Source organism: Meleagris gallopavo, chromosome 10 (genome assembly GCF_905368555.1).
Source record: "Meleagris gallopavo chromosome 10, MGAL_WU_HG_1.1, whole genome shotgun sequence".
NCBI lineage: Eukaryota > Metazoa > Chordata > Aves > Galliformes > Phasianidae > Meleagris > Meleagris gallopavo.
The window spans coordinates 20,045,730-20,072,203 of record NC_139413.1 but is presented as its reverse complement, the minus strand read 5'-3'; the positions used below and the strand labels follow the sequence as shown (position 1 = coordinate 20,072,203).

General features: G+C 52.1%; 1 protein-coding gene across 5 annotated transcripts in view; it reads right to left on the bottom strand.

Moving 5' to 3' along the window:
• The window catches only part of RNF220 (ring finger protein 220), a 158,268-nt gene that overhangs the window by 98,037 nt on the left and 33,757 nt on the right, over nucleotides 1–26,474 (bottom strand). For 3 of the 5 annotated variants that reach the window (XM_085231162.1, XM_085231164.1, XM_085231160.1), the window contains exon 2: nucleotides 2,301–2,375. The exons of the other annotated variants lie outside the window; for them this stretch is intronic. In XM_085231162.1, the coding sequence (XP_085087288.1) occupies nucleotides 2,301–2,375 (75 nt within the window). The remainder of the gene's footprint in view (nucleotides 1–2,300; nucleotides 2,376–26,474) is intronic. 5 annotated transcript variants of the gene reach the window in all.

Genomic DNA, 26,474 nt, shown 5'->3' with positions numbered 1-26,474 from the left:
TGCAGTGACACAGGCTGCCCAGGGAGGTGGTGGGGTCACTATCTGTGGAGGTGTTCCAGAGCCATGGGGATGTGGCACTGAGGGATGTGGTCAGTGCGCAGCATTGTTGGTAGGTGGAAGGCTGGACTGGATGATCTTAGAGCTCTTTTCCAACCTTAATGATTCTGTGATTCTGTTCTGTGCTCCCTGCCTTGCCCATGCAGGCTTGGCCAAATGGGGCACAGCCTGAGGACTGGGAGATACTGAGAGCTGCCACAGAGCAACAACACAACAACACAAGATATTACATAAACCCAAACTTTTCTGACTCCCTGGTAACCACCAACTGCTTCCCTGATCTGATTTTCCCCCTTTTCTGCTGGAGCAATAAAAAGGGGAAAATCAACATCCAAATGATCTTGTTTATGGCAACTAAATAAGCTGCATGTGCTTAATCCGTTAGAGTTTAATGAATTTACGACTTGCTTTGGAATTTGACAAGGGCTGTAAAAGAGTAATTAACATTTATCAGTGTGTTTTTTACACACACCCCGCCCTCCTCCCTGCTCCCTGCCTCCTCTCACCGCCTGTCGCAGAGCAGCACTGGGTACTGGGGGGAATATAAAAGCGATCAATTAATTCTTAATAATCTCAGGGAAAGATTGTAGAGTCGCAGTATGAACTCAGGGAGTGTCAATAAAGGTGCCAAAGGTTGGCTCCCTCATCGGCGCTGCGGAGGAATGTGGGTGGCTGGGAGGGGAAGGGGCAGTGGGGCAGTGGTGGAGCAACCCTGCACACCTTTGCTTTTCTCTGATGGCCCCCAGAGCAATGCTGCACCTCATCCTGGTGGCTGTAGGGCAGTAGGGCAGGAGGAGAGCCCCAGTCCTCACCATCACCACCCCCGTGTAATCGCACAGACAGTTCATGCAATGGACATCCCCATACAGTTTATACTGCCCTGCTTTCATAGAATCATAGAATCAGAGATTGGAAAAAATCACTAAGGTCATCCAGTCCAACCCCAACCCATCCCCACCATGCCGACTCATAGAATCATAGAATCTTTAAGACCATCAAGTCCTACCATTAAATCCAACCACCATCCCATCACCACCAATGCCCATTAAACTTCTGTGCCACATCCCTTGAACCCCTCCACGGACAGTGACCCCACCACCTCCCTGGGCAGCCTGCACCAATACCTCACCACTCATCAAGAGTCTCCTGGAGGAGACAGCAAAGCTATCTGGGCTTGGCTATGGGGCAGAGGGGTCCCACAGACCTACAAACAAAAGCTCAGGATGATAAATCCTCAGAGGTTTGAGACTGTCCGGGCATCTGCTCTGGACAGAAACAAATTCTCCCTGTCGAACATAATGGCCCAGAAATAAGCACTGAGGCAAGGAAGGAGAGGGCTGGACCCAGAGGGTCTGGAATATCTCCCCCTAGTCCCATGGCAAGCACGTGGGAGGGATGAGCACTGGGCATGCACACATAGGGCAGGCAGGAGCACTAGGATTTATGACTGGGTTATTCGAGGCAACGGGATGAGCACAGGAAAGAGAAGCAGAAAATAACAGGATGAACTTACATCATTTCACATGTACCATCTTGTCCCCAGGGAGCAGAGCAACCAACACCCCCAAATCCCCCAGCACGGGACTCACTGAGTTATAGTGGTGGCCCCAACAGGACCCATTGCTTCCCAGATCCTGGGATGCTGTCCCATGCCCTCCTGCCTGCTCTGGCTCAGCTGTGCTGCTGTCAGCCCGTCTAAACAGCGAGGCTGGGGTCAGCATCCTGGTGGCTCTGGGAATTGTCATGGAATCTGCAGAGCACGGCTCAGAGCAGGCACCCTCAGGGGCAGAATGGGTGCATGGAGGGGGAGAGCATCCCAAAGGGGACACGGGGCTGTGATCACCAGCAACATCCATTGGATCAGCACTTTGGGACAGGGGCTGAGAGGTGACCAAACTGCTTCTCTTTGGGATAATGGGACCACAGACGGGCACACAGAGGTGGCAGGAGGTGACTGGGTCCCCTAAGCATGCTGCTTGGGGTCTTAAGCCCGCAGTCAGTGGTGCTAAAGATGATTGTAGGCTGTGGCTATAAGAAATCTATTGATCTCTTGGACTCTCTAATGACAGATTAACCATTTTAATAAAACGTCTCTTAATCATGCATTAACCCTTCTCAGCTACTCATACATTCAACATCAAATTGAGGAGGACGGTGGGATTTCTCAGCACTATTTCTGGGGGAGACAGGAGGAAAAGACTTATTTAGGTAACAACGACAACAAGAAAAGAATGCAAACTTACAGAGGGGGAGAGTTAAAATCATACGATGAGTGGCAGTTGCAGACGCCTGGGGCCCTCTTTGGCTGTCGCTTCTATCTGGCAATCAATCGACAAGAAATGGGGATTATGAAATATTGTGCCTGTGAGCAAAGGAGGGGATTCCTTCCCCAGTGTGTGACACCTCCACTCCCACCGGGACACAGCATGGCTAATGTCACCCATCTGGTGTTGGATAGGCTTTAGGTCACCCATGGCCATCGTCCCCATACGTCTTTCTGACCAACTCCAAGCAAGGCCACAACATCATAGAATCATAGAATACCCCAGGTTGGAAGGGATGCATCCTAGCAATGGATCTCGATGCCTCTGATTTCTTATGGGAGTGGGACTTGGCAGATGGGAGCAAGATACTGGGATTGGGCGTGGAGAGAAGGAGACAAGGGAACAGCTGCACTGGTGCAAAATGGGACAGGGGGCTCTGCCACGTGTGCACAGCCCCCCCGGGGCCTCTTGTGTAAGCACCAGGGAGAGGACAGGCACTGCTTCCTCTTGCTGGAGCCGTTGCAGCCTCAGAAACCACCACGTCCTCCCTGCTTCCTGCAGGTGCCCATGAATCACACCTTGTCACTGTGCTGCCCAACCGCCCCTCCGCTGGCCAGGAAAGGGTTAAGCGGGCATTCATCACCCTGTTTGAGAGATGTTTCAAAGCCTCTTCCAAATATTATAAAAAATGCCTTTAATCATCTAATAGCACGAACTCAGCCCATGATGGATGGAGGGAAGTCGCCTCTCTCCTCCTGATCCTAACAGATGAGGCTGAAGAGCTGCTGCTCCGGGGGGGAGGAAAGTTGGGGAGGGAGCTGGGGGGAGAGAAGGACATTTCTCAACCTCCCACCAGAGCAGTTATAAATATGAGGTCATACAGCAAGAGATGATAACGCATTAAGGGCTCTTGAGATATTAGTCTGTCAGCCTCGTTAGACACAGCCTATTTGGGGCTGACTGCATAATTAGAGGCTGGGGTACCCATAACTCATTGGTGTTTATATGGTGGAAGGGGCTACACTTACCATCACCCTCAGCACTCTGAAAAGTCATCTTCAGCAGGCATCAAGCTCTGCTCCCTGCTGCAAAAAGCACACAAACCCTGGACAAAATCCTGCTCCTGCCCCAGCCTCTGCCCTTTTGCAGCCCCCTCTCTCTTGCGGGTGGGAATGGGAAGACGGAGGAGACAGTCTGGCCCCAGGGAGCTCACGGGAGGTGCGAAGTCCCAGTCCTCCTGTCTGCCCCATGGGATGCCTTGTCCCTTGCAAAGGGCTGTGTCCACCAGGCATCGCCACGCTTGTCCTTCCCATGTCCTTCCCAGGGAGTTGCTTTGGGCTGGGATGGGAATGGGCCGTGGAGGTGGCTGTATACTGGATGAGGATGGGGAAGTAGAAATGAGCCCAAGAAAGAGGAAAGACTGAGAATACCATGGGACAGCACTGTGAGCATCCCCAGCCCTGCATCCCCTGTAGCCTTCACCAGGAACGATATTTAAGCAGTGACTTAAGAGAGAGGGCAAAGATCCCACAGCCTGGGCAGAGGTGACACCTTTCTTGGGAGTGCAAGCACTGGTGAGACAGCGTGGAACTGGCTGGTGTGAACAAGGAGCTGGGCTTTGACGGGCTGCTTCACTTTCTCTTCTCAGTTCTGCCTCACTGGTGGTGAGCCCCGAGCAGCGGGGCACTCCTCAAACCCACCCGCTCCAAAATTGAACAAGTGAAACAAGGAAGGAGAACGTTTCTCTTCTGCAACCGTGTGCAGCGAGGGCACTGCAAGAGCTGCTCCTGCTCTGGGGACGGCAGTGAGCAGAGCCCAGGGGCTGCCCTGCCATCCCCTCATTCTGCACACCCTCCAGCTGGGGAGGGGGCAAGGGGTCTGCAGAGGCGGGGGCAACCCCATGGCTTCCCAGGCTGAGGCAGGATAATGAATCCTGATGGGGGAAGTGACCTTTTCCAAATGCCACATGTCATTGGATTTTATATCACACCAGGACAATGCACCATGGGTATTAAAATCGTTTTTCCAATAGGAGTGCGTTGTGTGTATGTGTGTGTGTGTGTCAGGGAGAGATGTGAGAAAAATAAAATCAAGATGTGAAAATTAGGCTGCCTCTAAATACGGTTTTTAGAGAAGACTTGAGTCTTGGCAGGGCAGCACTGGCAGAGCCAATCGTGCCCCTTGCTCCTGAGGCCATGAGTGATATTGTCAGGGAAATGTCCTGATCCCCATTTCTCAAGTTTTGCAGAGACATCCACTTCTGCAGCATCCCCTATGCACAGGAGCACACCTCCAAAGCTGCTCATGGAGGCATGCACAAATGTGAACAGAGTATGCCATGCCTCTTGATACCCATTGGTGCTAGGCTGGGCTGTGCATGCAGGGGAAGCAAAACTTTGCACAACTGCCAAAGTCAGGCTAGGGGATCTCACCCTATAGGCCCCTATGAGACAGCACCAGGAGGTACATGGAGCATCTTTATGCTGGTGCACACCGGTACGGGATACACTGACACAAGGATGAAAGCACAGAGTGAGAAGGGAGTCACTGGGAGCCAAGCTTGCTTGAACTCCAGTCTGTTCCCTCGATCTGCAGGGCAATTGTCTGGCTGAAATAACAATGCAGAGACACACAAATAAAAAAAAAGAAAAAAAAAAAAGAAAAGGCAAGCTGTGTTTGTTTATTCAGCTTCTTTCTCCCGTTCTCTCCTCAACAATGCCCTGACACTGTGTCCTGCTGCACCGGGGCTGCAGCCCCAATAGGCTAAATTTATCCCAGCTGGAGCTGTTTACAAGCCTTGTCCTGTTTACAGCGTGGCCCATCCTGCTCACTCTGAGCCCAACAGCCTGTGCTTCCCATCCTTGGGCAGAGCCCTGCAGCCCCAAACAGCAGCCCACTGGGGGCTATGGGGAGAAGTGGCATGCCAGCTGCTGCCTGCCCACCACGGCTCAGTGATGGTGCAAGGGGACACCACATTTCCTTCCCTAGTATAGGGCTCAGGATGTCCCACGCCCATTCCTGACACCAATGGCTCACCCAGGCTCTCAGGAGCTCAGCCTCTCACCCAATGACCAACTCATCAACCCACTCTGCTCTCCCAGTCTGCCTCACCCCACAACGCCTTCAGCAGGGCTCACTTGGCAACATCCTCTGTTTGCTGCTCAATGAGCCCCAGCTAATGAATCCCAATGCATGAAAGCTTTCCATCAACTATTTGGCTTGCTGTTGACATGGGCTGGGAGTCACACGAGCAGATTTGAGGTGAGCTCACACTGAGATCATAGAATGATAGAGTATCCCAAGTTGGAAGGGACCCAGAAGGACCATCGAGTCCAACTCACACGATGCATGGCAGGAGCTTCCAGGGAGCAGAGGGTTTGTGCACCCCATCCCTGCTCTGTATCTGGATAAAGTCTGAGCATGGCTGTGGGTGGGGTGAATTTAACCCTAAAGTTTGTCCATAGGAAGTATTTCTCCAGAGAAACCTAACGTGTCAGGCACTTCTCATTGTGAAAGAAGAGCTTGGGCATGTCTGCCAAGCCCACTCTTGCTCCAAAACGCAAACAGGGCTTTTGGGGAACACTTTACCAGCCTGAAAGCCACCTCCATCTTTCACTCGCATTCGTTCCAAGCTCAGGCGAGGTGATGTAAGCACCCCTGTTCATTGCAACGGAGTTGGGCCAGATGACCTTTAAGGGTACCTTCCGTCTCAAACGATTCTATGATTCTATGACATGGGAAGGGCCGTGGAGCTGCACATCACACACAGGCCTGAGTGTGCTCCTCACGCGCGCTCCTCATCTCCGGAAGAAGATCCACTAGTCAGGAAGTCACGGCCCTGATTACTTTGTCTTCCACGTTTAAGAACATCCCTAACTGCTCCTTGGATAGCTCAATTAGTAAAGTGAATATATTATATAAAGTCTAAAAGATTAAACTATCATAGGCAGCCCATAATTTCATGAAGAAGTCAGGGGAGCATATCCCTCTTATTAACTCTATAACAAATGTGATGAAAATGTTCAAATAGAATGTTAATGCAATGTTACGTGTAATTTTCCCAGGCGATTTTCTGCTGAAATATTTCTTTATTAATAGTAATTGAGGGTATAAATTATGAATGAGGCGATTTTCTCCTTTCACTGGGAAAGACGTACTAATGGCAATAATTCTTTATAATAATTTTTTGGGGGGAGGACAGGGAGGGGGCTGGGGTGAGGGGTTTAAAGAAAAAAAACCTTTAAAGGGATTGCAAAATATATAGACTAGCAGTGCATGTTTTATGGCAGGGCGCTGTATTTTATATCTGTGCATCGGGCAACGCGCGGCCGCTGGCGAGAGCAGCTTCTGCATATGGGGAATGGCTCAGCACAGGGATGTGATGGGAGCAGCGATGCTGCAGGGATGCACTGCTGGGCACTTCAAATTGCAGTGGTGCTGTGAGTTTGGGGCACTTTTGGGACACGTTGGGACGGAGGGACAGGAGGTGCTGAGTGGCACAGCTGCTCGCCAGGGAAACAAAAAGTCCTTTTTTTTGGTCTTTTTTCATTCCAAAAAGCCGGAATGAAAGAGGTGTTTTACAAGGGTTTTCAGAGCTTGCTCTCCTTGAGGGCTGTACGGTTTGTGACAAGCCAAACGGCTTGGAATTTTTTCCATGTTGTTAAAAAAAAGGATGTTGGTTGGAGGGCGCTCCTTTGCTGCCACGCTCTGCAAACATCTCTCTTTTTAAAGAAAGGGGAAGAAAAGATGACATCCTAAAATTTTCCGTTGCCCAATTATCTGGAAAAAGGCCATGAGTGGTTTGAAACTTTTCTACCCAAGAAATCCACATTTCTCCCTCCTTGGGTTCTTCCCCAAGGGACATATCTCACACTGGCGTTCTCACTGTCCTGCCCTGACTGTTCCCATCCCCTCTGCTGGGCTGGGAGCTGAGGCAGAGCTGCTCATTCCCCAGCGAGGATGCTCTGCCTCCACCTATACCCTCCCACGGACACTGCCCCAGGCCCTGCCAGAGGCGTCACCCGCATGGAGAGGCTGAAAAAATCAACGCAATCCGTTACCGACCCTCCTCAAAATTAAGTTAATAATTTATGATGTTAAATGGGACAGTTAATAGCTGGGCCAGATGATTCCTCAGCTAATCTAGAGCGCGGGCTGAGCTGCAATGAGTCCTCTGAGAGTTCATTACACTCCCCAGCCCTCCGTGCTCGTGCCGTTGGCTCCACCGATGCCTACGGAAGGCTGTGGCTGGTGCCGCTGGCAACGCGCCGAATGCCTGGCCCTCATCAATTAGGAGAAATAAGGAAATCGACAGGAAAATTAATTTTCAAAGAGACAATGCCTATGACACCTGCACTGCCCTTGGGAAGCCACAGGGTTAGCTGAAGTCTTGGGCGGGTGGCTGCATCTGAGAGAGGTCGGGATGCTCTGCTGGGGCATTGTGGGTGTCATAGGTGTTGTCCTAGGGCTGGGGATAGTGTCGGTCACTGGGCAGAGGATGTTTATGCTGCTAAGTCAGTCCCAAGCAGGCACCAGGCACGTTTAGAACAAGATGTGACGCTGCTTAGAGCAACCCCTCCCCTCACAGCTCACCAGCAGCAAGGATTTGCAGCAGTATCAGCCTAAGGGATGCCCATACCTTGCCCTTAGTGGGGGCAGCATTCAGACCCCTTGGGCCAAGTGGGGCTTCCAAGCACAGGCAGCTGCATCCAGATGTGCCTTGATGGCTCACACAGATGTTGGCCCTGCACAGCACCCCTTCTCCCTTCAACATTCCTGTTGTCGCCAAATTCAAACCATGCACCACGTGGGGGGATTATCTGCAATTACAGCTTTCACACATTGGGTGCAGCTGGGGAAGGGGTGGCGGGGGGCATGGCATAAGGACATCCATATGGTGAGCTGCTGCAACCATTCCCCCATCTTCCATCTCCCATCTTCCCCCCTAAAAGCCTTTCTCTGAAGCCCCCTCCACGGCAGGGACACAGGGGGGCAGAGGGGTCCCCCAGCCCTTTTCCTTTCCAGTGTCCATGGGAGAAATGACAATTAGGGGGACAACAAATGAGGCTGCCAGGCCCTGGGGGGGCAGGGGGGACATGCGCGGTAACTTGAGGCTGAAGCGGAAATAGCTCCAGTCGACCCACTTAGAAAATCATCATTACTGCAGGATTTATGTCTGACATGAGCTTGTCTGATAGATGTAACTATTTAAAGACAGCCAAGGCCTCCATTTATAACAACGCGAGGGAGGGGGGTGAGGGAGCTGGGGCAGGTTTGAAGATCAAAGGAGCACCTGGGAGAGGAATGGGGACCAGTGAGGATGAAGGGATAGCACCTCCAGCACCAGGGCAGATGGGTTGTGCCCATGGGGGGCTCCTGAGCACCCCAGCTCTGCAGTGCGGGATGGTCCCCAGCCCTGGCACCCAGGTGAGAGGTTTGGAGACAACAATCAAGTGATGATGGGTTGGCAATTGAACTGTTCTTAGTCTTCTTTTCCAACCTTAATAATTCTATTCTATGCTATGCTACGCTATGCTATGCTATGCCATGCTATTCAAATGCCTGAAAAGTTTTGATTTTGCTTTCTTAGTGTAAAGGACAGCAAATAGCTCCTGGGAGTGTTGGCGTAGCTGTTGATGCACCCCAACCCCTTAGCAGTCCTTCTGCCTGTTCATCCTTATGGGTCCCTTCCAGTTTGGGATGTTCTATGATTTGATGGTCCCACAGGACTTTTCAGAGAGGGCAGTGCAGGCTCCTGGTGGCTTGACCCAACAGCAAAGCCAGGACCAAGTTCTACTTGTCATTTCCTCAGGCCAGCCAGTCTCTTGGTGATCATTCCAACCACACAGAGATACCGAGAGTGTGCCGAGAGTGGAACCTGAACACCCACCTTGACCGAGACAGCCCGTGGGTGTCAGTACCCAATGGTGCTCAGCCATCGCCGAGCAAGGCGTGATGCTGCCCGGAGTGAGGACCGGCTCCTGGAGGACCCCCTGCCTGGGCACAGCATGGAGTTGGTCACCAGTGTCCCCATCCCGGGCTCTCCTCCCCAGTCCGGCTGCTCCCTGTCCTTTGGGGATGGCAGCAGCTCCTCACCTGATTGAATTTCCAGGCCATCACTCGCTCTCCCTGCAGCTGCGAGGCACGATCGCCCTCCCGGCAACCCCATGCTCACCCCGCGGAAGGAGGGGCTAATTCAGTTAGCCCGGTGGCATTAGCTGCCGTGAAGAATAACCCGCCAACAAGGGCCTGCAAGCCTGACACAATATTAAAGACCCCACTGCCCTCACTTGGGGCAGATTAAGCTGGGCTCATTGCTTTAATGCTGCACTCCTCGACCGGGCTCCCTTCAAGGCTCTGCACCTTAACTGTATTACCCCAGCACCGATGTGCTTGACCTGCCGATATTGCTCCCACTGATAATTCACCTCCCAGGAAACTTTGCCTTTTTGACCTCCTGCCAGAGCAGGCTCAAACCCCAGAGCGGGGCTGCCCCTGTGTCCCTGCTGCCCTGCTCCAGCACCTGGGTACTAAGGCTGTCCCATAGCACACTGCAACTTGCAGCCATGTGCAGAGGGATGCAGGCACACAAATACCGGTATGGCACAGGGCCTGGGCACCATCCTGCTCCCTTTCTCGTTGGCCACCCTCGGAGCTCATAGTATCATAGAATCATGCAACATCCTGAGCTGGAAGAGGCCCCCAAGGATCATCCTGGCTCCACACAGGACCACCAAAAATCAGACCATGTGACTGAGGGCATTGTCCAAACCCTTCCTGAATGCCTGCAAGCTCAGTGCCACAACACATGCACATTGGTACTGCTCGTGGCCATGCATATTGGTGATGCTTGCTGCAGTGCATGTTGGTGATGATGTCAACTGTTTATGTCAAAGTGGCTCTTCCTGCAGCTCTTGTGCTGCCTGGGAAGGGGCTGCTCAGCAAGGACCAGGCACTGCTCCCAGCAAACAAGAACTCATTTTGAACACAGAGGAAACCCATCTTGCTTCCTTGTTTTTCAATTTCACCACACAAAGGTGTGTTTCTTTTTCTCTTTGAAGAACCAAAACTAAAAAAAGGAACAAACCCAAACTTCTGCCCAGATCTCAGACTGCAAGCTGCAGGTTTTTTCTTAATATCAAAAGCCTCAGTGAGGTTGTGCTCGTCACAGCCCTCCCGGCACAGGAAGCAGAGCCCACACAAAAGGGCTGTCACAGAGCATCTGTGTAGCAGTGTGGTTTGGTGGCCGTGGGGACAGCAGGGTTCTATTCTGGGCAGTGCCACCAAGCCAGCGTGGGACCTGGGGCACTTCTCCCTGTCTTTTGTTCCCACTGTCTGATCATCATCCACTGCAGGACTGGAGCTGCCCTCTTGCTGCCCTGCCCATCCCTCTTCTGTGCTGCAGCCTGAGCATCCCATTTGCTCTTCCTGCCCCAGAAGGAGATGGGCAGCCCCACTCAGCCAAGAGAACAACCAGAAGCCACTTGTCCTGTTGTAGGCACAAGGAGAATCTCCTGCACTAGTGGGCATGGGACACGCCAGGCCTTCTGCTGTGTCGCCCCCTAACATGACCCTTGCCGTTAGGGGGAGAGTTAAGGTGCTCTTATATCTCCCTGCTGTAAATGGCCTCATAAAAGTGACAAAAAGACGTTCATATGGATGCTTGTTAAAATTTTATTACTAATCACCTACAAAGTCAGCTGCTGTATTTAACCAAGGTTGGGAGGAGGAGGCCGGAGGGGGCCCTGCCTGCGCAGGATGAAGAAATCCAAACCAGGAAGCATCAGCAGGATGAGGTGCTGAGGGGCTGCTGGATGCAGTTCATGGGCACAGGGAGGGCACAAGGAGCTGGATGCAGCCCATGGATGTCTCCCTGCCACAGACCCAGCCTAAGAGTTCTGATGGAGCTCTGATCAGATGTTAACAAAGAGACCTTTTGGTCTGGGGTAATGAAACCCAGGGTGACTTCTCTCTGACTGGTGCTGGGGGAGGGGGGAAAATATTGCACTGACACAGTGAGGAAGGGAATGGGGAAAAGTCTCCTAGTAAAAATAAGCAGCTTCAAGTGTCTCCTCAATTAGATAATGGCATGCAGGTGATGATATGTGTCAGGACTGTGAAGGACAGCCTCTTGCTCTAAGACCTCTGCTGCCACTGCAGCCAGGAGCAGGGCAGGGAGACAGGCTCCTCCCCAGGGATGTACCTCTGTGAGGATGCTCTTAGAAACCTCCTCCCCATCTGCTCCTCCTTCCAGCTTTCTGCCACCCCCAGATGGTTTGGGCAACTCCAACATCCCCTCCTGCCTTTTGCTGCATCTCCTATACCACCTGTCCCTTTGGCTCCCTGTCGCCACTTCTCCTAAATCCCACTGCTGGCACTCTCCAGGAACTGCCGTCTGTCCATCTGTCAGTCCTCACATCCATCTTCAGAAGCTCAGTATAAATCTCCTGGAGGCCTCCTTGCTCCCTATATATCTGTCTAATTAATGTTAGTATAAGTAAAGCACAGCCTTTTCCCCTTAATAAGCAGAGTGCTGACTTTATTACAGGGTATTTTTTTTTTCCCTCTCTCTTCTGGCTTCATTGCTCTAAATCACATCCAGGAAAGCGCTTACCAAGGGAAATGCCACATCCTGGCCCTGCTGCACCCCAGGCCCCAGGGGTGGGCAGTGGGTGGGGGGGAGCTCAGTGGATGTATGGGATGGGTGGGATGGATGGATGGCTTCAGAGTGGTGTCAGAGCACTGAGCTGCCAGGTTAGCTGGGGTCAGGGGAGAAGTCAGAGGCCATCAATGTGTTGTCTAGCCGAAAGAAGGGCCCAAGCAAAACAAGGTGTTAAATGTCCTCTAATTAGAAGTGTCAAAACAGGACTGTAAGGGCTGAGGGTGACGGGGGTGGGGGCTGGAAATATGATAAGAGGGGCTGGGCAGAGAGAGAGATACTAGATCCTGGGGCTCGGGACCACGCTACAGGCAAATGGACTATGGTCCTGCTTGAGCTTCAGCTGGCATATTTTTTGCCCAGTGGTGCTGAATGTGGGATGTGAAGGTGAGGACATATTTCTGGACCAGAGAGCATCTCTCTCAAGAACTTGCAAGAGCAGAAGAGATAGAATCATAGAAATATAGAATCATTAAGGTTGAAAAAGACCACTTACACCAGCCAGTCCAACACCAACCCACCCACCACGCCCACTGACCATGTTCTGCTCAGTGCCACATTCCCACAGTTCTGGAACACCTCCAGAACAGTGATCCCACCACATCCCTGGGCAGCCTCTGCCACTACTCCCATCACCATGGGGTGGAGACCTTGCAGGTAAAGAAACATCTAGCCTGCAAGAAGCTGAGTGTGGGGAAGTGGTTCCTCCTGCTGTGCCAAGCCACAAGCACCACTTCAGCACCCCGTTCAATGTCCTGCCCCAAAAGGGTTAATGCTCCCTGCACCCTGGGTGCTGGGGTGAAAGGGTTACCCGTGTTGTGCTCAGATCTCTTGGCTGTAATGTGATTTCTCGCATATGTATTTATGCAGTTTTGCCAACACCCCCGCCACCCCCACACGGTGGCTTATTGATCACACTAATGGAAGGGATCCGGTTGCACGTGCTCCACCATGCTCCCATATAGCCTCTCCTGCTCTGCCCAGCCAATCAGTGCTGCGGTGCCCCCGAAAATTTCCCATAATCTCATTTGAAGATGTGTTATCACTTAATAAAATCCACACTTGCCCTTCCTCTTCCCCCCACGTGGCTCCAAAACGCATTTGCACTCTGGCTCTCAGGCCAGCTCTTGTCATGCCCTTGCATCCTGCTGGCCTCTTAGGAAGTACCACAGAGGGATAAATGCCCTAAGTGGGAAAGGAAGGGATGGAGAAATCATCCAGCCTCTCCTGAGGTCAAGAGCTGGGGTTGGTGTATGAGGGATCTCTGCTCCCTTTCACGGTATGTGGGATGGCAGTGACAAATGGGAAGGAAAAAAGTTCATCCACATCTGAAAACACCAAGGCTACTTGCAGTGCAAATGGGTATCTCTTCTATAATCAGCCCATGTAATGGTGACTAAAGGAAAGTCCTGGCATCAGAGACAAAGTGCCAGCAGGATTTATATGGGACACTATCCATCACTGCATCTTTTCCAGGGGGCCCAAAGTTGTTTCTCCAAGAATCATAGGATCATAGAATCATTAAGCTTGAAAAGACATCTAAGATCACCAAATCCAACCCCACCCCACCCCACCATGCTCACTGACCATGAACCTCAATGCCACATTTCCATGCTTCTTGAACACCTCTGGGGATGTTGCAGAAGAGCAAGGTCCAAGGATGCTTCCGACTGCACAGCCATCAGCTTTGGGACCCAGGGACCCAGGACTGGGCGTGTGCCATCAGCCGGCTGCTGCTGAGCTCTGCCGATCGATGGCCAACCTCCAAGCCCTGTGAGTGTGGGGCTGCTCCCCCGGGCCTGAAACCTGACTCTGAGATTCAATAATTCAAGGGGAGAGCTATCAATGGCTTCTCAGCTCTTCAGAGGGGAGAGCAAATTGAAAGGCTTGTCAGGAGTCAAAACAGAGCAGGGCAAAGCTGGGCTGAATGTCAGAGAGATTAAACAGGCAGAAAGCCACAGGGATGGGGACAGGGATGGGAGGCAGCCACTGCTTTTCACAGGTCACTTTGCAGCTGTAGCAGGACATGGATTATGGGACACCTTTGCAGTACAGTGGGTGATGTGTGCTCCACCAAACTCTCCAGCAGAGAGGATTTTGGTGATTTGGTGGCTTAGGTAAAGAGAAAGAGCCTGGTGGCATGAGGCTGCCCCCAGCTCAGGCACAAGGTTCCCAGGAGCTCCTGTCACCAGGCATCAGGGCAGGGGACAACTGCTGGCACCATGTCCCATGGTGGCCTCCAGTACCAAGTAACTCCTCAGGTCCCAGGCAGGACGCTGCACCAACAGCAGATGATAAATAATGGTGATATTTCAATAGACACAGGTATGATAATGAAGAGCTATCCTTCTTTTGCAAAGATCACTTGTAGAATTAAATATTTATAAATGATATTTAGACTCCCAGCCCTGTAAAATGCCTTTTTTTACACTGATAATATATGTTGACTTGTTGGAGAACCAAACCAGTTTGATATGATTAAATACAGAGCCAGGTGACATGATTCATGCTCCTTCACCACTCACAGCCCATAGCACCTGCAAGACTCTCTCAATATATTTCTACGGACATTCCCTTAAAAAAAAAAGAACAACCAACTATCCCCCCTGCAAAATTCTCTGAAATCCTCCCAACGCCCCAAATGCCTCTAACAATTTTTCAATGTCTGGCTTGTAAGACATCATATTTTGCACCACACCAAGCAGCTTTTATTATGGACAGTTTACTTTGTGCTTTACACACAGCGTATGTCCAGCTCTGGTGCCTGACCTGCTGCCCTTGCTGGGAGAATGAGGGCCTGAAGTAGAAGGGATATTAGGAAAAAAATCTTCTCAAAAACAGCGGCGATGCAGTGGCACAGGCTGCCCAGGGAGGTGGTGGGGTCACCATCCCTGGAGGTGCTCAAGGAATGTGGAGATGTGGCACTGAGGGACGTGGGCAGTGGGCATGGTGGGGTGGAATGCGGTTGGAATGGGTGATCTTAGAAGTCTTTTCGCACCTCAATGATTCCATGATCCTATGATTCTATGAAGGTGGCAGCCTCTCACGGTGGTTTGATACCACCATCATGCACCCTTGGTGAGTGGTTCCCAGACACTGTCCCAGACCTGCACATGCATTGGTTTCACATCTTGAAAGTACCTCCCACAACCACCGGGTCAAAGAAGAAGAGGCAGGAGAAAGAGGAGGACCTTGTGAAGTTGGTGAGATGTGCTCAGGGACACTTGCCCCAAGGACAATGCCCCCACGGACACCTGCACTGTGCAGACCTCAGTGATTAATGCGGATCCTTTATTTTGCAGTTTCACAAGTAGTGGGAAGAGAGAAGTGCCCTTCTCGCAGCAAGCATGTGGACAGCTAGCTTCAGGCTTCAGGAGGAGCGCTGCTGAACTGGAGCAGCACAGGATGCACTGCAGCACTGGAGATAGGCTACACCAGCACCCTGCCTCAGGAGCAGGCCCGATGTAGGGTCCCTCTCCATTGCTGGAAGTGAGGCTGGCCCTGCTCCCTCAGCCTTGTTAAACAGCACAGGCAGCACGACTGGAAGAAGTTTCCATTAATTTGCAGGTGCTGGGGGGAAGGGGGAAGGAGAAGCCAGGTGCTTTCTGCCCGCTGCCCCCAGCGAGCTCCCCCCAGCCAGCCCCTATTGTTCCGCAGCTGTCCTGCCGAAGGGGAGAACAGGCTCAGGAACAGGCTGAATGACAGCAGACACCTTATAAAATGCCTCGCAGAGCACGCCTGGCGCCTGGCCGCAAGCCGCGCAGATGCCCGCAGCCCAGCCCCGTGCAGGTAGCCAAGGGGGGGGACATCAAAGGCACTGCTTTTGCGAGGCTCGGGACGCGGGAGGGCGTGAATTATAGACTTTGATGTCTGAGCAGCGGCAGAGGCATCGGCGTGAAGATCGTTTATAAATCGCTATTTATGGTCTCCACTAAGTGCCAGGCAGGCCCTTAAAGCGAGGGATCAGGTTTAACTGAGGGCTGCTGCGGAGCTGCTGCTGGGAGCTGCAGAGGGCTGCGTGCAAGCAGGGTGTTTTTCAGCCTTTCTCCATCCCAAACAGATGAGATTGACCCTGGGGGATCTTCCCAGTGAACTTCCCCTTGCCCTCCGGGTCAACTGTTTTGGGGAGCTTCGGCATGGGGGGCACGACATCTCCATGCTGGAGGTTAAATCATCCGTGGGGCTGCCAGCCATCTGGACTTGAATCTATCGGTCTGTTCCCATAGGATTCAGCCTGAATGGGACCCAACCCAAGAAACACCTGCTTTGGGCTTCTTCTTTATCCGACCTGATAGCAACCACCCTGGTGGCATTTCTCCCTTTCATCTCTTCCCTGAAGGGATGCCATCAAACTGTGATCTGATTAACAAATCATCAATCGGTTCTGAAGCCACCAGCGGTGCAGCTCCACAATGCTCAGGGTTCCTGGCCCTCACACCTACTGCTGCTAAAGCTGTGCAACAGGCTGCTGCCTCTTCCCTGTATCTCCAGTTTAAAGCTCACGTCCAGCAGCTGCATCAAACTTTCCAAACACAGCAGCTATGTTCTGGAGGTTCCTTGTGAGATGGGCCATGCTGGATTTTCTGGTGAGTTACAGACCCCAAATCCTGGTCTAGCACCCCAAATCAGTGCACACTTATGCACACTATGAAATACAAATTAGACATACAGAGTTCCCTACTGTTCTCTTTTCTCCCTGCAGCACTGGGTAGCAGTGGCACTCAGTTCTGCCCTTGCATACACCAACCCGCGATAACCGTGTACTTCTTGCCTCTAGTCATTCCTCAGGACGTGGAACCTTCATCCCAGCCCAAAACCACCCCTGCTCAGACAGAGTCATTTTTATGTCCAGAAATATTTATATACTTTGCACAACCGTTGTTTGCAGAGTCTCTCTTGGTGGCTTCCATACTTTGCGGCAACTCCTGTTTGAAGTCGGACCAGATGGGAGTCTGGACCAAGGATAAATAAACCAATCAAATCTGAGAAAACAAGCCCCTGAGCCTCCTGCCTCCTTCCCGGGCTGTGTGCAAGTCCAGCAAGGATAGGGGGGCAGGCTGGGCTCTGATGCTCGGACTGCTCCCTCTGTCCACCCTTGAAGTCTCTTCCTCCGGGCACAGTTTGGTATGTGCTGTTTGCAGGGGGCTTGTTTTTCTAACATGGTGAACACATGCTCTCTCCCGAGAACCATTTATTTTACATCAGAGATCCTGGGGCTCTTGACCCAGCGTCTTGCAAGATGGTTTTGTACTCTTCCCCATGAGGAAGGAAGACACATTCCTCCAGCTACTGCTGCAAGGTCCCAGACACGTCCTCCACAGACCACACTCTCCCTCACTTCCCTTCCAGGACAGAGGTTATATGTGATGCACTGAGGTCAGAGGATGCTCTGAGGGGCTCCTTCAAAATGTTGCAAGAAAAAAAATCCCATTTCTTTTGCTGATGTCAGTCCTCCGCTTGTGGGGTCAATCGGATGGATAGATCAGATGAGCAAGGAAATGTGGAGCATGGTTACATAGCAACCAGAGGGGCATGTTACAAGATTATCCACTCTTTTGGCTGTGCCCCAATGTTGCAATCCTCAAACAAAGGCACAAAAAACTTCTGAAGATATCCGTCTTCTGAACCATTCACAGCATTTCCAACAGCCCAACGTTGAACCACCTCCAGCCCCACCAGCACACCTGGCATCAGACCAGCAGCAGATCATCACCTACAATGGGCTGCTCTGCCTATTGGGACTTTTGGGACATCACTCTGCTCGTAGGACTGAGTGCACATCCCGGCCCCTAGCTGCAGGCAGTGGTGCAGGACAGCTAGTCCTCCTCTTCTCAAGGTCCAGGGGTCCCCCCAGAACCCCTCTGACCACAGCGTCCATCCCACATGGGCTCCAGAGCCCACCTTCCTCTCCTCACAGGGAAACAGGGCAATGCATCTCTGCGTAACCCAATCCGTTAACACGCAGATCCTCTGATGTGGGCAGCTTGTGCTTTACAGCATTAGAGGAGCAACATTTCATGGAAAATTCAATAAATACCCCTGTACAGCCAGACATCTGTAAACAAAGGCTTCCAAATTCAATCAGGCTGTGGGCTCAGAGCAGCATTTATAGGCTACAGCATGGAATATTATATAGGAAAGCAAAACGTAGGGGGAGGGAGCAGATTCCTGGAAAATGAAAGATCTTGTAGCACTCCCTTGCCCCAGCAAAGAACAACTACATCTGTGCCAACCATTTTGCCCAGGGCAGTGGCCATGGCCTCACTTGCCAGAGTTCAAAAAGTGTTTGGAAAACACTCTCAGTCATAGGGTTTGGGTTTGAATGCTGCTGTGTGGAGCCACCTAATGATCCCTGGGGATTCCTTCCAACTTGAGGTATTAGGGTTAGCTATAATGTGTGTGATGCTATGTCACTATGAGCTCTGTGTCACTGGGACCATGTCCGGATGACCGCCTCGCACCCTCTGGCAGCACCCACGGAGGCTATCAGCTGTATTTAGGGCAGGCCACATCAGGCATTTGTCTCTTCCTTCCCCTCGAGTGTACTTTCCCTTACAGCTCAATCAGCCTTTACGAACACACTGCCACACACAGAGGCCAGTATATATAATAAATAGTGCCTAGCTCCGAGGGCAGCAGTGGTAAACTATTGCCCAGGGGACAGGAAGGTTAGTGGGACTGTGATCTAAAACCTGAGGCTGGAAGCTCTGTGCTCCCTGGGGAGAGATTTCCACTGCTACTGCGAGGAAAACAATCACTGCTTTGGTTATTACACTTCATTTTTTGGCTTGTTCAAAGATCACAGCCAGGTAGGCCCAGATACTCAGAGCAAGGGTCTCCAGCCCCTTCTCCGTGAAGCCCTTCGTGATCCTGGGGCTGCCTCAGAGAGATGCCTTCTGCCAACACTGCGGTGAGCTGGTAGTGATGGGTTGATGGTTGGACTGGATGATCTTAGTGGTCCTTTCCAACCTTAATGATTTTATGATTCTGTGACTGACAGGAGAGAAGATGACCCTAAAGAACACAAGGAGGGATGCATGAGCAAGACCTCTCACTAATGGCTGCACCATTGGATGTCAACTCTATTGGAAACCATGCATATGCTGGGAGGGTTCTATCCAGCAGATATGCATTGGAAGTACATTCATTTCCCTGGGAACATCTTCCCCATTATCTGAGGTAACCACAGGATGGGAGCTACTTATCCTCAACTATGCCTCAGAGGACAAAGAACAGGTTGCAAAAATTCAGCAGAGTGCTGATGTTCAGGGAATGGGTGTGGGACATGCATCATCAAGTACAATGGGCCTTCAAAGCTCTGGGAATAACAGTATATCTCCATGATGGAGAGGTCCCTGGGAGAGGCTGGGGGCACTGCTTTGCTCCCAGTGCAAACTAAAGCAATCTATGGTCCCCTTGACACAGGGGGAAGAGAGCTGGGGATTCAGGAAACGTGGGGCACTTCCCCAGCCCCTCTGAGGCAGCAGCCCGGGAAATGTTCTTATGAAGTCCTATTAATTAGTTGACACTTGGGCTGTGCAAATAGGCTGCCCCCTCGCCGCACCCCCCAGGAGGCAGCACAGGAGCAGGCCAGCCTGGGGGCCAAGGCTTGGGTGCATTCTTCCAGTTAATATTTCAGTCTGCAGTTGCCAAGGGATCGGGGCTGGCGTTTCCCCCTTTCCTCCCCCTCCTGCCTCCCACGGCACCAATGGGGAGCGGATGGCCAGGTTATTGCCTCCTCCTCCCTTTGCAAGCAGATGCATGGGAGCTGGAGGAGGAGATTGATGGGGTTTGTAGAGTCTCCCTCCTGACCACCCACCATGGCACCAGCTCCTTAGGGCCTCTCTATATCACAGTCATGGTGATGGCTCCATCGCTGTCCAGACTACATCTGCTGGGCGATGCTTGCTGCTTTAGAGGGCCTTCCTCTGATACCAAGAGCAGAGATGGGATGGAAGAGAGTGAGTGGCTTCTCCATGGCCACACTCATTGGAGCTCAGTGCAACCTGAGCCCCAGTGAGAGTGAGTCCTTGAACCACACCCAGCAAACTTCTGCCCACCTAAAGCCTTCAGCAAATGATGGCCCCACAGAGATACCCCAGAAAGGGCTGCAGAGCAGCTCTGGGTTGCACACTGCTTGCACAAGGAGTTCCTCCAGCACTGCGATAGTCCCTCCTGGGAACACCAACTGGTGGGAGATGCTCTGGCAGCTCCTGGGGGCTCCGAGTGGGGATGAAATCCACAGAGGCCACTAGCAGCATGCTCAGCCACAGGTATTGTCTCATCAGAGACACAGGACTCATGAGCCCCTTTCTATCAGGTGAAGATCCACCTCTGGGACAAGGTGGCTGCCATTACGTCCCACAGTCTTGAAACCAAACCAATCACCTCCCACCACTCCCAAAAAGGAGAAACAAATCAAGCAAACTAGACCCGTTGGTAACATTTGGGCCATTTCCTGTATGTTTAACACATTTTCTATTAAGCCCACGACAAATGGTGAGGGCTCCAGGCGTAGCCATAAAGGCTCCCTCCTGCCGCAAGCCGAAGGGGATGCAGGCAGGGAGGGAAAGGTGAGCCAGCTCAATGGGCAGATGGGAGGTGAGTATGTAATTCACAGCAGATCCACAATTTGATTAATTTCCCTGCTTTTCCTGCTGGAGAATTCCCAGTTTTATCGGCCGTTAAAGGGCTGATTTCAGAGTGGGGCTGTCAGCAGCCGAGCAGCACCGGGGGGACGGGGGCTGGATGTAGGGTAATGCAGGGATCAGGTGTGCTGGTGATGCTCTCCTGGAGTATAACCCTCTCATACCCACAGGTGAGGGACCCCTGGTCAGCAGCCAGCCCCAAACGAGGCCCCTCTGGGGGCTGCGCAGACCCTCACCCTGCAATCCTCCTGTCCCATCCCTCCCCCTCCCCATACAGAGCTGTTGCGATCGGCCCCCGCAGAAGAAAAAAAAAAAGAAAAAAAAACCCGCCCAATTTGTCATGTCATGTCCAGCTGTTAACCTCCCGTTGCCGAGCCATAGGGAAGACTTGCTTTCTTCTATTTATTTATTTGCCACTTGGACAATGGAAGGCCCCAGGCCCGCTGAGCTCTTCATAATAAAGCCACCAACGATCCCCTCTCCCCCCGCGTTCCCCCTCCAGCCAGCAGCACCAGCCGAGCTGCAGGTGTCAGCGGGCATTAACCCGTGCCTCGCTCCCAGCCCCATTGAAAGGGCCCCACTGGGGAGGGACGCCGGGGCTGGGGGGTCCCTTGGGCTTGACGCACGTGGAAGGCTGTGCACAAAGAGGAAGCAGAGGAAAAGGCCAAGCGATAACCATCGCTCCGGAAAGCTTATTGCACTGCTTTGGGGACTCTTAGTCGGGGAGCAGCCAGGGGAAGAATGGGCTGTCCAGCCACCCAGAGAGTCTCTGGGGGGGGGCATAGCCGATGCGGCCCCAGGGACACTTAGCAACGCGGGTATGGGATGGGAGGCTGCCTCCCGGCTCGGACACTGGGAGTGCTCAGCAGATCTCTGCAGCGGTGAGGTGAGTGGGTTGGCTTGAGGGAAAAAAGGCTCAGAAACTGATGTGGCCAGGAGGAGAAAGGCAGGGGTGGGACTGAGCAGGTGACTGTATACCGTCTGAACCCAAAAAGGAAGGCTGGAAGGCAGCATGGTGAGCCTCAAGCTCCAGGTCCCCTTAGGAAGCTGTACCAGGTGGGTACAGGAGCTCTTGCCCAGGGATGCTCCTGGAGCCTGGAGAAAGCTCCCAGACATGTGCTGTACCTGCACTGCTGGCCCCTTCTGTGGCTCTCCCTCCCTCAGATAGGCACTGACCTCCAGGCATGAGCCCACTGGAGAGAGATGGGATTTCAGGGAGCACCAGCGGCAGGGCAGCATCTCCTCCTGTCTGTGAGGTGAGGAAATAAGATGCAAAGAGAGCAGAACACCGTGCTCACCAAGCCATCACAAACCTGCTCTGCATGGCTGGGACAGGGTCTCCAGATGCTGAGCCCAAGAGTTCAAAGGGAATGCAGCACAGTGCCCTGAATCTGTGCAAAAGCCACGAGAGACAAAAGCACTGGAGACTCAAGACCACGAGAGCAGGAGCAGGGACGCATCCCCATCGCCGCTGTGTAAATCCAATCATACAAACTTGAAGAACCACGTGGGGTGCCCTGAGCACCCTAAGAGCATCCAAGAACCCCTTTGCACCCTTCTCCCAGGAGAAGGGACACGGCCATCCCCAGGCCCACCGGCTGCCAATAGCGGGGAGCCCGGGTTCCTTCTGTGTTCGCTCTGCAGACAATGAACCTCCTCTCGGGTTACTGGAAGGTAGGCGCCGTGCAGACCCGTAACTCCAGTAACTCCTTCCTGTCTGCCGGGCTGTCTGTCAGGCCTTCCTCTCCCTGTCAATGTCACTTTATTTGCTGCTGGGGTGGTGATGGGATCGCTATTAAAAGCACAAGTAGTAGGCATTAAAATGCATTTCAGTTAGTCCGGGATAATAAAGGAGAGCGAGGGGAAGGGGGGAGGTGAAAAGAAGGAAGTTTTAACTCGCTAATAAAAATCAAATGCAGGCAGTTTGCAGGAGCGAGCGGCTCAGCGCTTCGCCTTTCTCTTGTTAAGGGCCCGCTGCCATAAATAACTTCCCTGAGCGAAAGCAGAGGGGAGCGGGAGAGCGAGGACGCAACAACACGAAATTTTTCATTTTTCTCCATAAATCATTTCAGCGTGTGATAATATTTGTTTTTTCTAATGAGTCTCTTGTGATCCATTCCGGGAGCTAACATCAGGGCCTGTCAGGGCGTGATGTGTGGGGCACTTCAGCGCTTTACAAAAACCGCCGCTTCTACTGACTTTCCCCTTCTTGCTTACGCTCAGGACAAATGCAGCCAATTTTTTTGCTCTGGGATTTGGGGATCTCTTTCCTCTGGAGAGGAAGGCTGGAAGGAGGCAGGAGTTTGGAGCTGGATCTCAGTAAGCCTATGGAGATGCCTGGCCCGAGCAGTAGATTGAGGTTACACCGAGGTCTCCTCCATTTACTCACCCCAGCTGATTGAGCTCACTGCTTCAACCCAAAGGGCTATCTGAATGTCAGGAAATCTCAGATGTGGGGAGAAGAGAACAGGGATAGAAACACAATCCTACTACGCATTCACATGCAAGTGACCAGATTGGCATTGGCTACGATTACGAAAACCAGAAATGACCACTGGTTGCTGGCTCAACAGAATGCTGGGCACCCAACTGGTGGGTTCAGCACCGTGTTCCCCAGCACAGTACTCATAGAATGACTTCAGTCTGTTTATGTCTGAGTCATGCGGGCAGAGCGGACCAGGGGTGCTGCTGGTATAATGCACCCTTATTTAAATGGGCAGCTCCCGTCTCCAAGGTGGTCTGTCTGTCCATCAGATATATGGTTGGAAGAGAGGAGGCTTAGGTTGGTTATTAGGAAAAATTTCTTCTCTGAAAAAGCAGAGGTGCAGTGTTGTGTTCAATGGGCATGGCGGGCTGCGCTGGGGTTGTGCTGGATGACCTTAGAGGTATTTTTCAACCTTAATGATTCTATGATTCTATGAAGACAGAGACCATATCAATGAAAAGTACTGGGAAGAAGAGAAAGTGGAACAAAAAACAAGATATATAGAAAAGAGAAAAGGAAAGGAACCCCAACGCAAAATTCAGCTGAGATCTATTCTCTCAACAGCATGGAGGCCACCAAAGATTTGGAGGATGCTTCAATCTGAGTATCACACGGTGAGCACACCATATCCTAAAATGTTTTACAGGAAGGCTGAATATCCCCATGGGGGTGGGAGATGAGGCCACCTCTCACTCCACAGCACAACCCAGGTGATGAAGAGCTCATTCTGGCTCAGTCTGATCCTTCTTGCTGCTGCAATCATCACCATGACTGCCAGAGCCAAGGCTGTCCTTAGCACCACCACCATCATCATCAGGGTTATTATTATTATTAACATCATTGTTATGGTGCTTCCAGAGAAGGCTCTTAACTCCTGTCGTCGGGATAAAGGCAAGCTGGTGGCATCTTCAGGGAATCATAATGGTACGGGGCCCAGCTCAGTGTGTGTTTACTCTCTGCCAATGTATGTGAGAGAGAAAAAGAGAGAGAGGTAGTGAGATAAACACTGTCATGGGCCGCTTCCATCATCTACTCACAAGAGCATAATAAAGCCCTTGTAATATACTAGAACTTGTGTGGTCCCGGGGTCTAATTTGCATACTAATTACTCAGTGCAAATGGGAACGAGAGGTAGGGGGAGGGCGTGCGGGTGAGGGGGACTGGACTATTTGCTCTGCCGTTTCATATCATGCTAACAAGCTAATCCGGCGTGCAGTTAGCTCCTGATATATAACTGCTCATTAGTATTATAATAAAGTACATGAAACAACCATAAAACGTTATATACTGCACAAGTGTTGTTTTCTTGCCAATTATCTGCGGGCGGATTTATCACCGCAGTTGTTGCAAATTCCCCTTGGTGAGGTTTGGGTCGAATAAAGAAAGGTGTTGGTGTGAGGGGGGAGTGAAGGGGCTGCTTTCAAGGGGGAGAACATGTGTTTTCTTAAGTAGCACTTACCGATGCGCCATTTCATATGAGAGAGAGGGAGAATGCTGCATCCTCGGGAGGCTGAGAGGAAAAGGGAGCCCGGGGCTCCATGCTCAAATCAAAGAAACTTCTGCCCATCAGGGAGACAGGCACAGAGCCCTCCAGCACCAGCAAGTTCCTCCTGTCAGTTGGAGTGGGAGAAATCCAGAGCAACCCCACTGGGACAGGACCACAGCGTAGAGCACATAATCCAGTAGCCCCTTCCTAAAACCCGTCTGAGGCTCTCACCTCTATCTGCATGCCAACATCACCTCTTCCCTCTCCTTCCTAGTGGTGCAGATGCTTGGGAGAAGCCCTCATTTCCCAGTAGATGGATACATATGAACAATTACTTTTCAGTGAATCCTAGGAGCCAAAAGGAATCTCCCATAGCCTTAGACCCAATGACAGGATGGACTTCCATCCAGAAGATTACACCCGAGCACAAGACAGCACCTTTATCCTAGCACTCCTAAGGTGGAACCAGTCATATCAGATAGAAGAGCAGCTCCATTTTGATGTAGAAAGGGCTGCCTGGCACGTGTACCCGCAATGAAGCAAAGCTGTCAGAAGAGACAAAGCCAGCCCACAGTCCTACCCAAACCCAGCCCAGAGCCCTACCCAAACCTGCTGCAACTCCTCCCCAGCACTGCTGGCAATCGAGCATCCCACGCTGAGGAGCCCAGCACCTCCCAGTGCTGCTGGCCCCAAGGCTCATGTTTTTGCCTCTCCAATCACCCAAACTTGTGCATGGCATAGGGGGGCTGAGCAGCTCTGCAATGCAGTGCAATTACCAAATCCTAGTAGTTCACTGCTCTACCTGTCCAGAGGAAGAACACTACATCCTGCTCTCCAACAGGCACACTTACAAAACCCCTGGTCTGAGAAAGGTGGAAGGCAATGATGTGCAACCCATCTTACTTCTCAGCTACGCTGGAACTCGAGAAGAAAAAAGCAAATAGGATCAGCCAGTGCTCTGCGTGCTGGCTCTGCACCACAGTGCCACAAAACAAGAGGAGACTGAAAGCTGCCAGGAGGATGCCAAAGGGCTGCACACATCACAGTGACCCACGCTTCAGCTCAGCAGTGGTGGATGACAAATCCATGACACATCCATCCCAGGGCATGTGCAGAGGCACAGGGTTGGGATCATCCACTGATGTGCTGTACATTCCCAGCACATCTTTATGCAGTCAGGCATACGTATCAGTCACTTTTAAAGCTTTGCCAACCTCAGCATCCCACCCTGCCCTTACACAGCCCTGTGCAGGCACTGCCCAGCACACACTGGCCGTGCTTCCCAGCACTCGGAGCAGGCAAGAGGGAGGCACACGTTCCCTGCATGGAGGCTCAGCGGCATAAATCACGCAGATTTTCCCTCTTGCGAGCTGGGGTTACCAACAGGGGTGTTTCACACGCAGCCTTTCTCCCGCCCTCTCTCTCACACACACACGCACACACACACACAACCCCTCGCTGTGAAGCGTTTGCTTATTTATGGCTTGTTTTTGTCAAGAGGAGGCAGGAATGACAGCTCTCGGTGGTGGGGCTCTGCCTGTCTCCCTCCATCACAAGACGCATGAGATCCATTCTGCTGCCAGCGGGGTGTGAATCAGCCCTGGCACCCCCTCCCCGAACTGCCAGAGCCTTGCTTCGCCTTGACGAACTCCGCAGCTTGTTAGCATCACAATATTGGGAGCAAACTGTGACCCAGCGCTGCCATGCCCCCTCCTCCCCGGGCTGAAAAGGAGAGGGAGAAGCGCGCACACACATACGGGAGGGAATGCGCAGATCCCCCACTGGGCTTTCAAGGGACTTTGAATCATGTTAATAAACTGATTGGAGAGGAAACAGCTCATCTGGGAAGAGAGCCACTTCTCCAGTGCAGCACCCA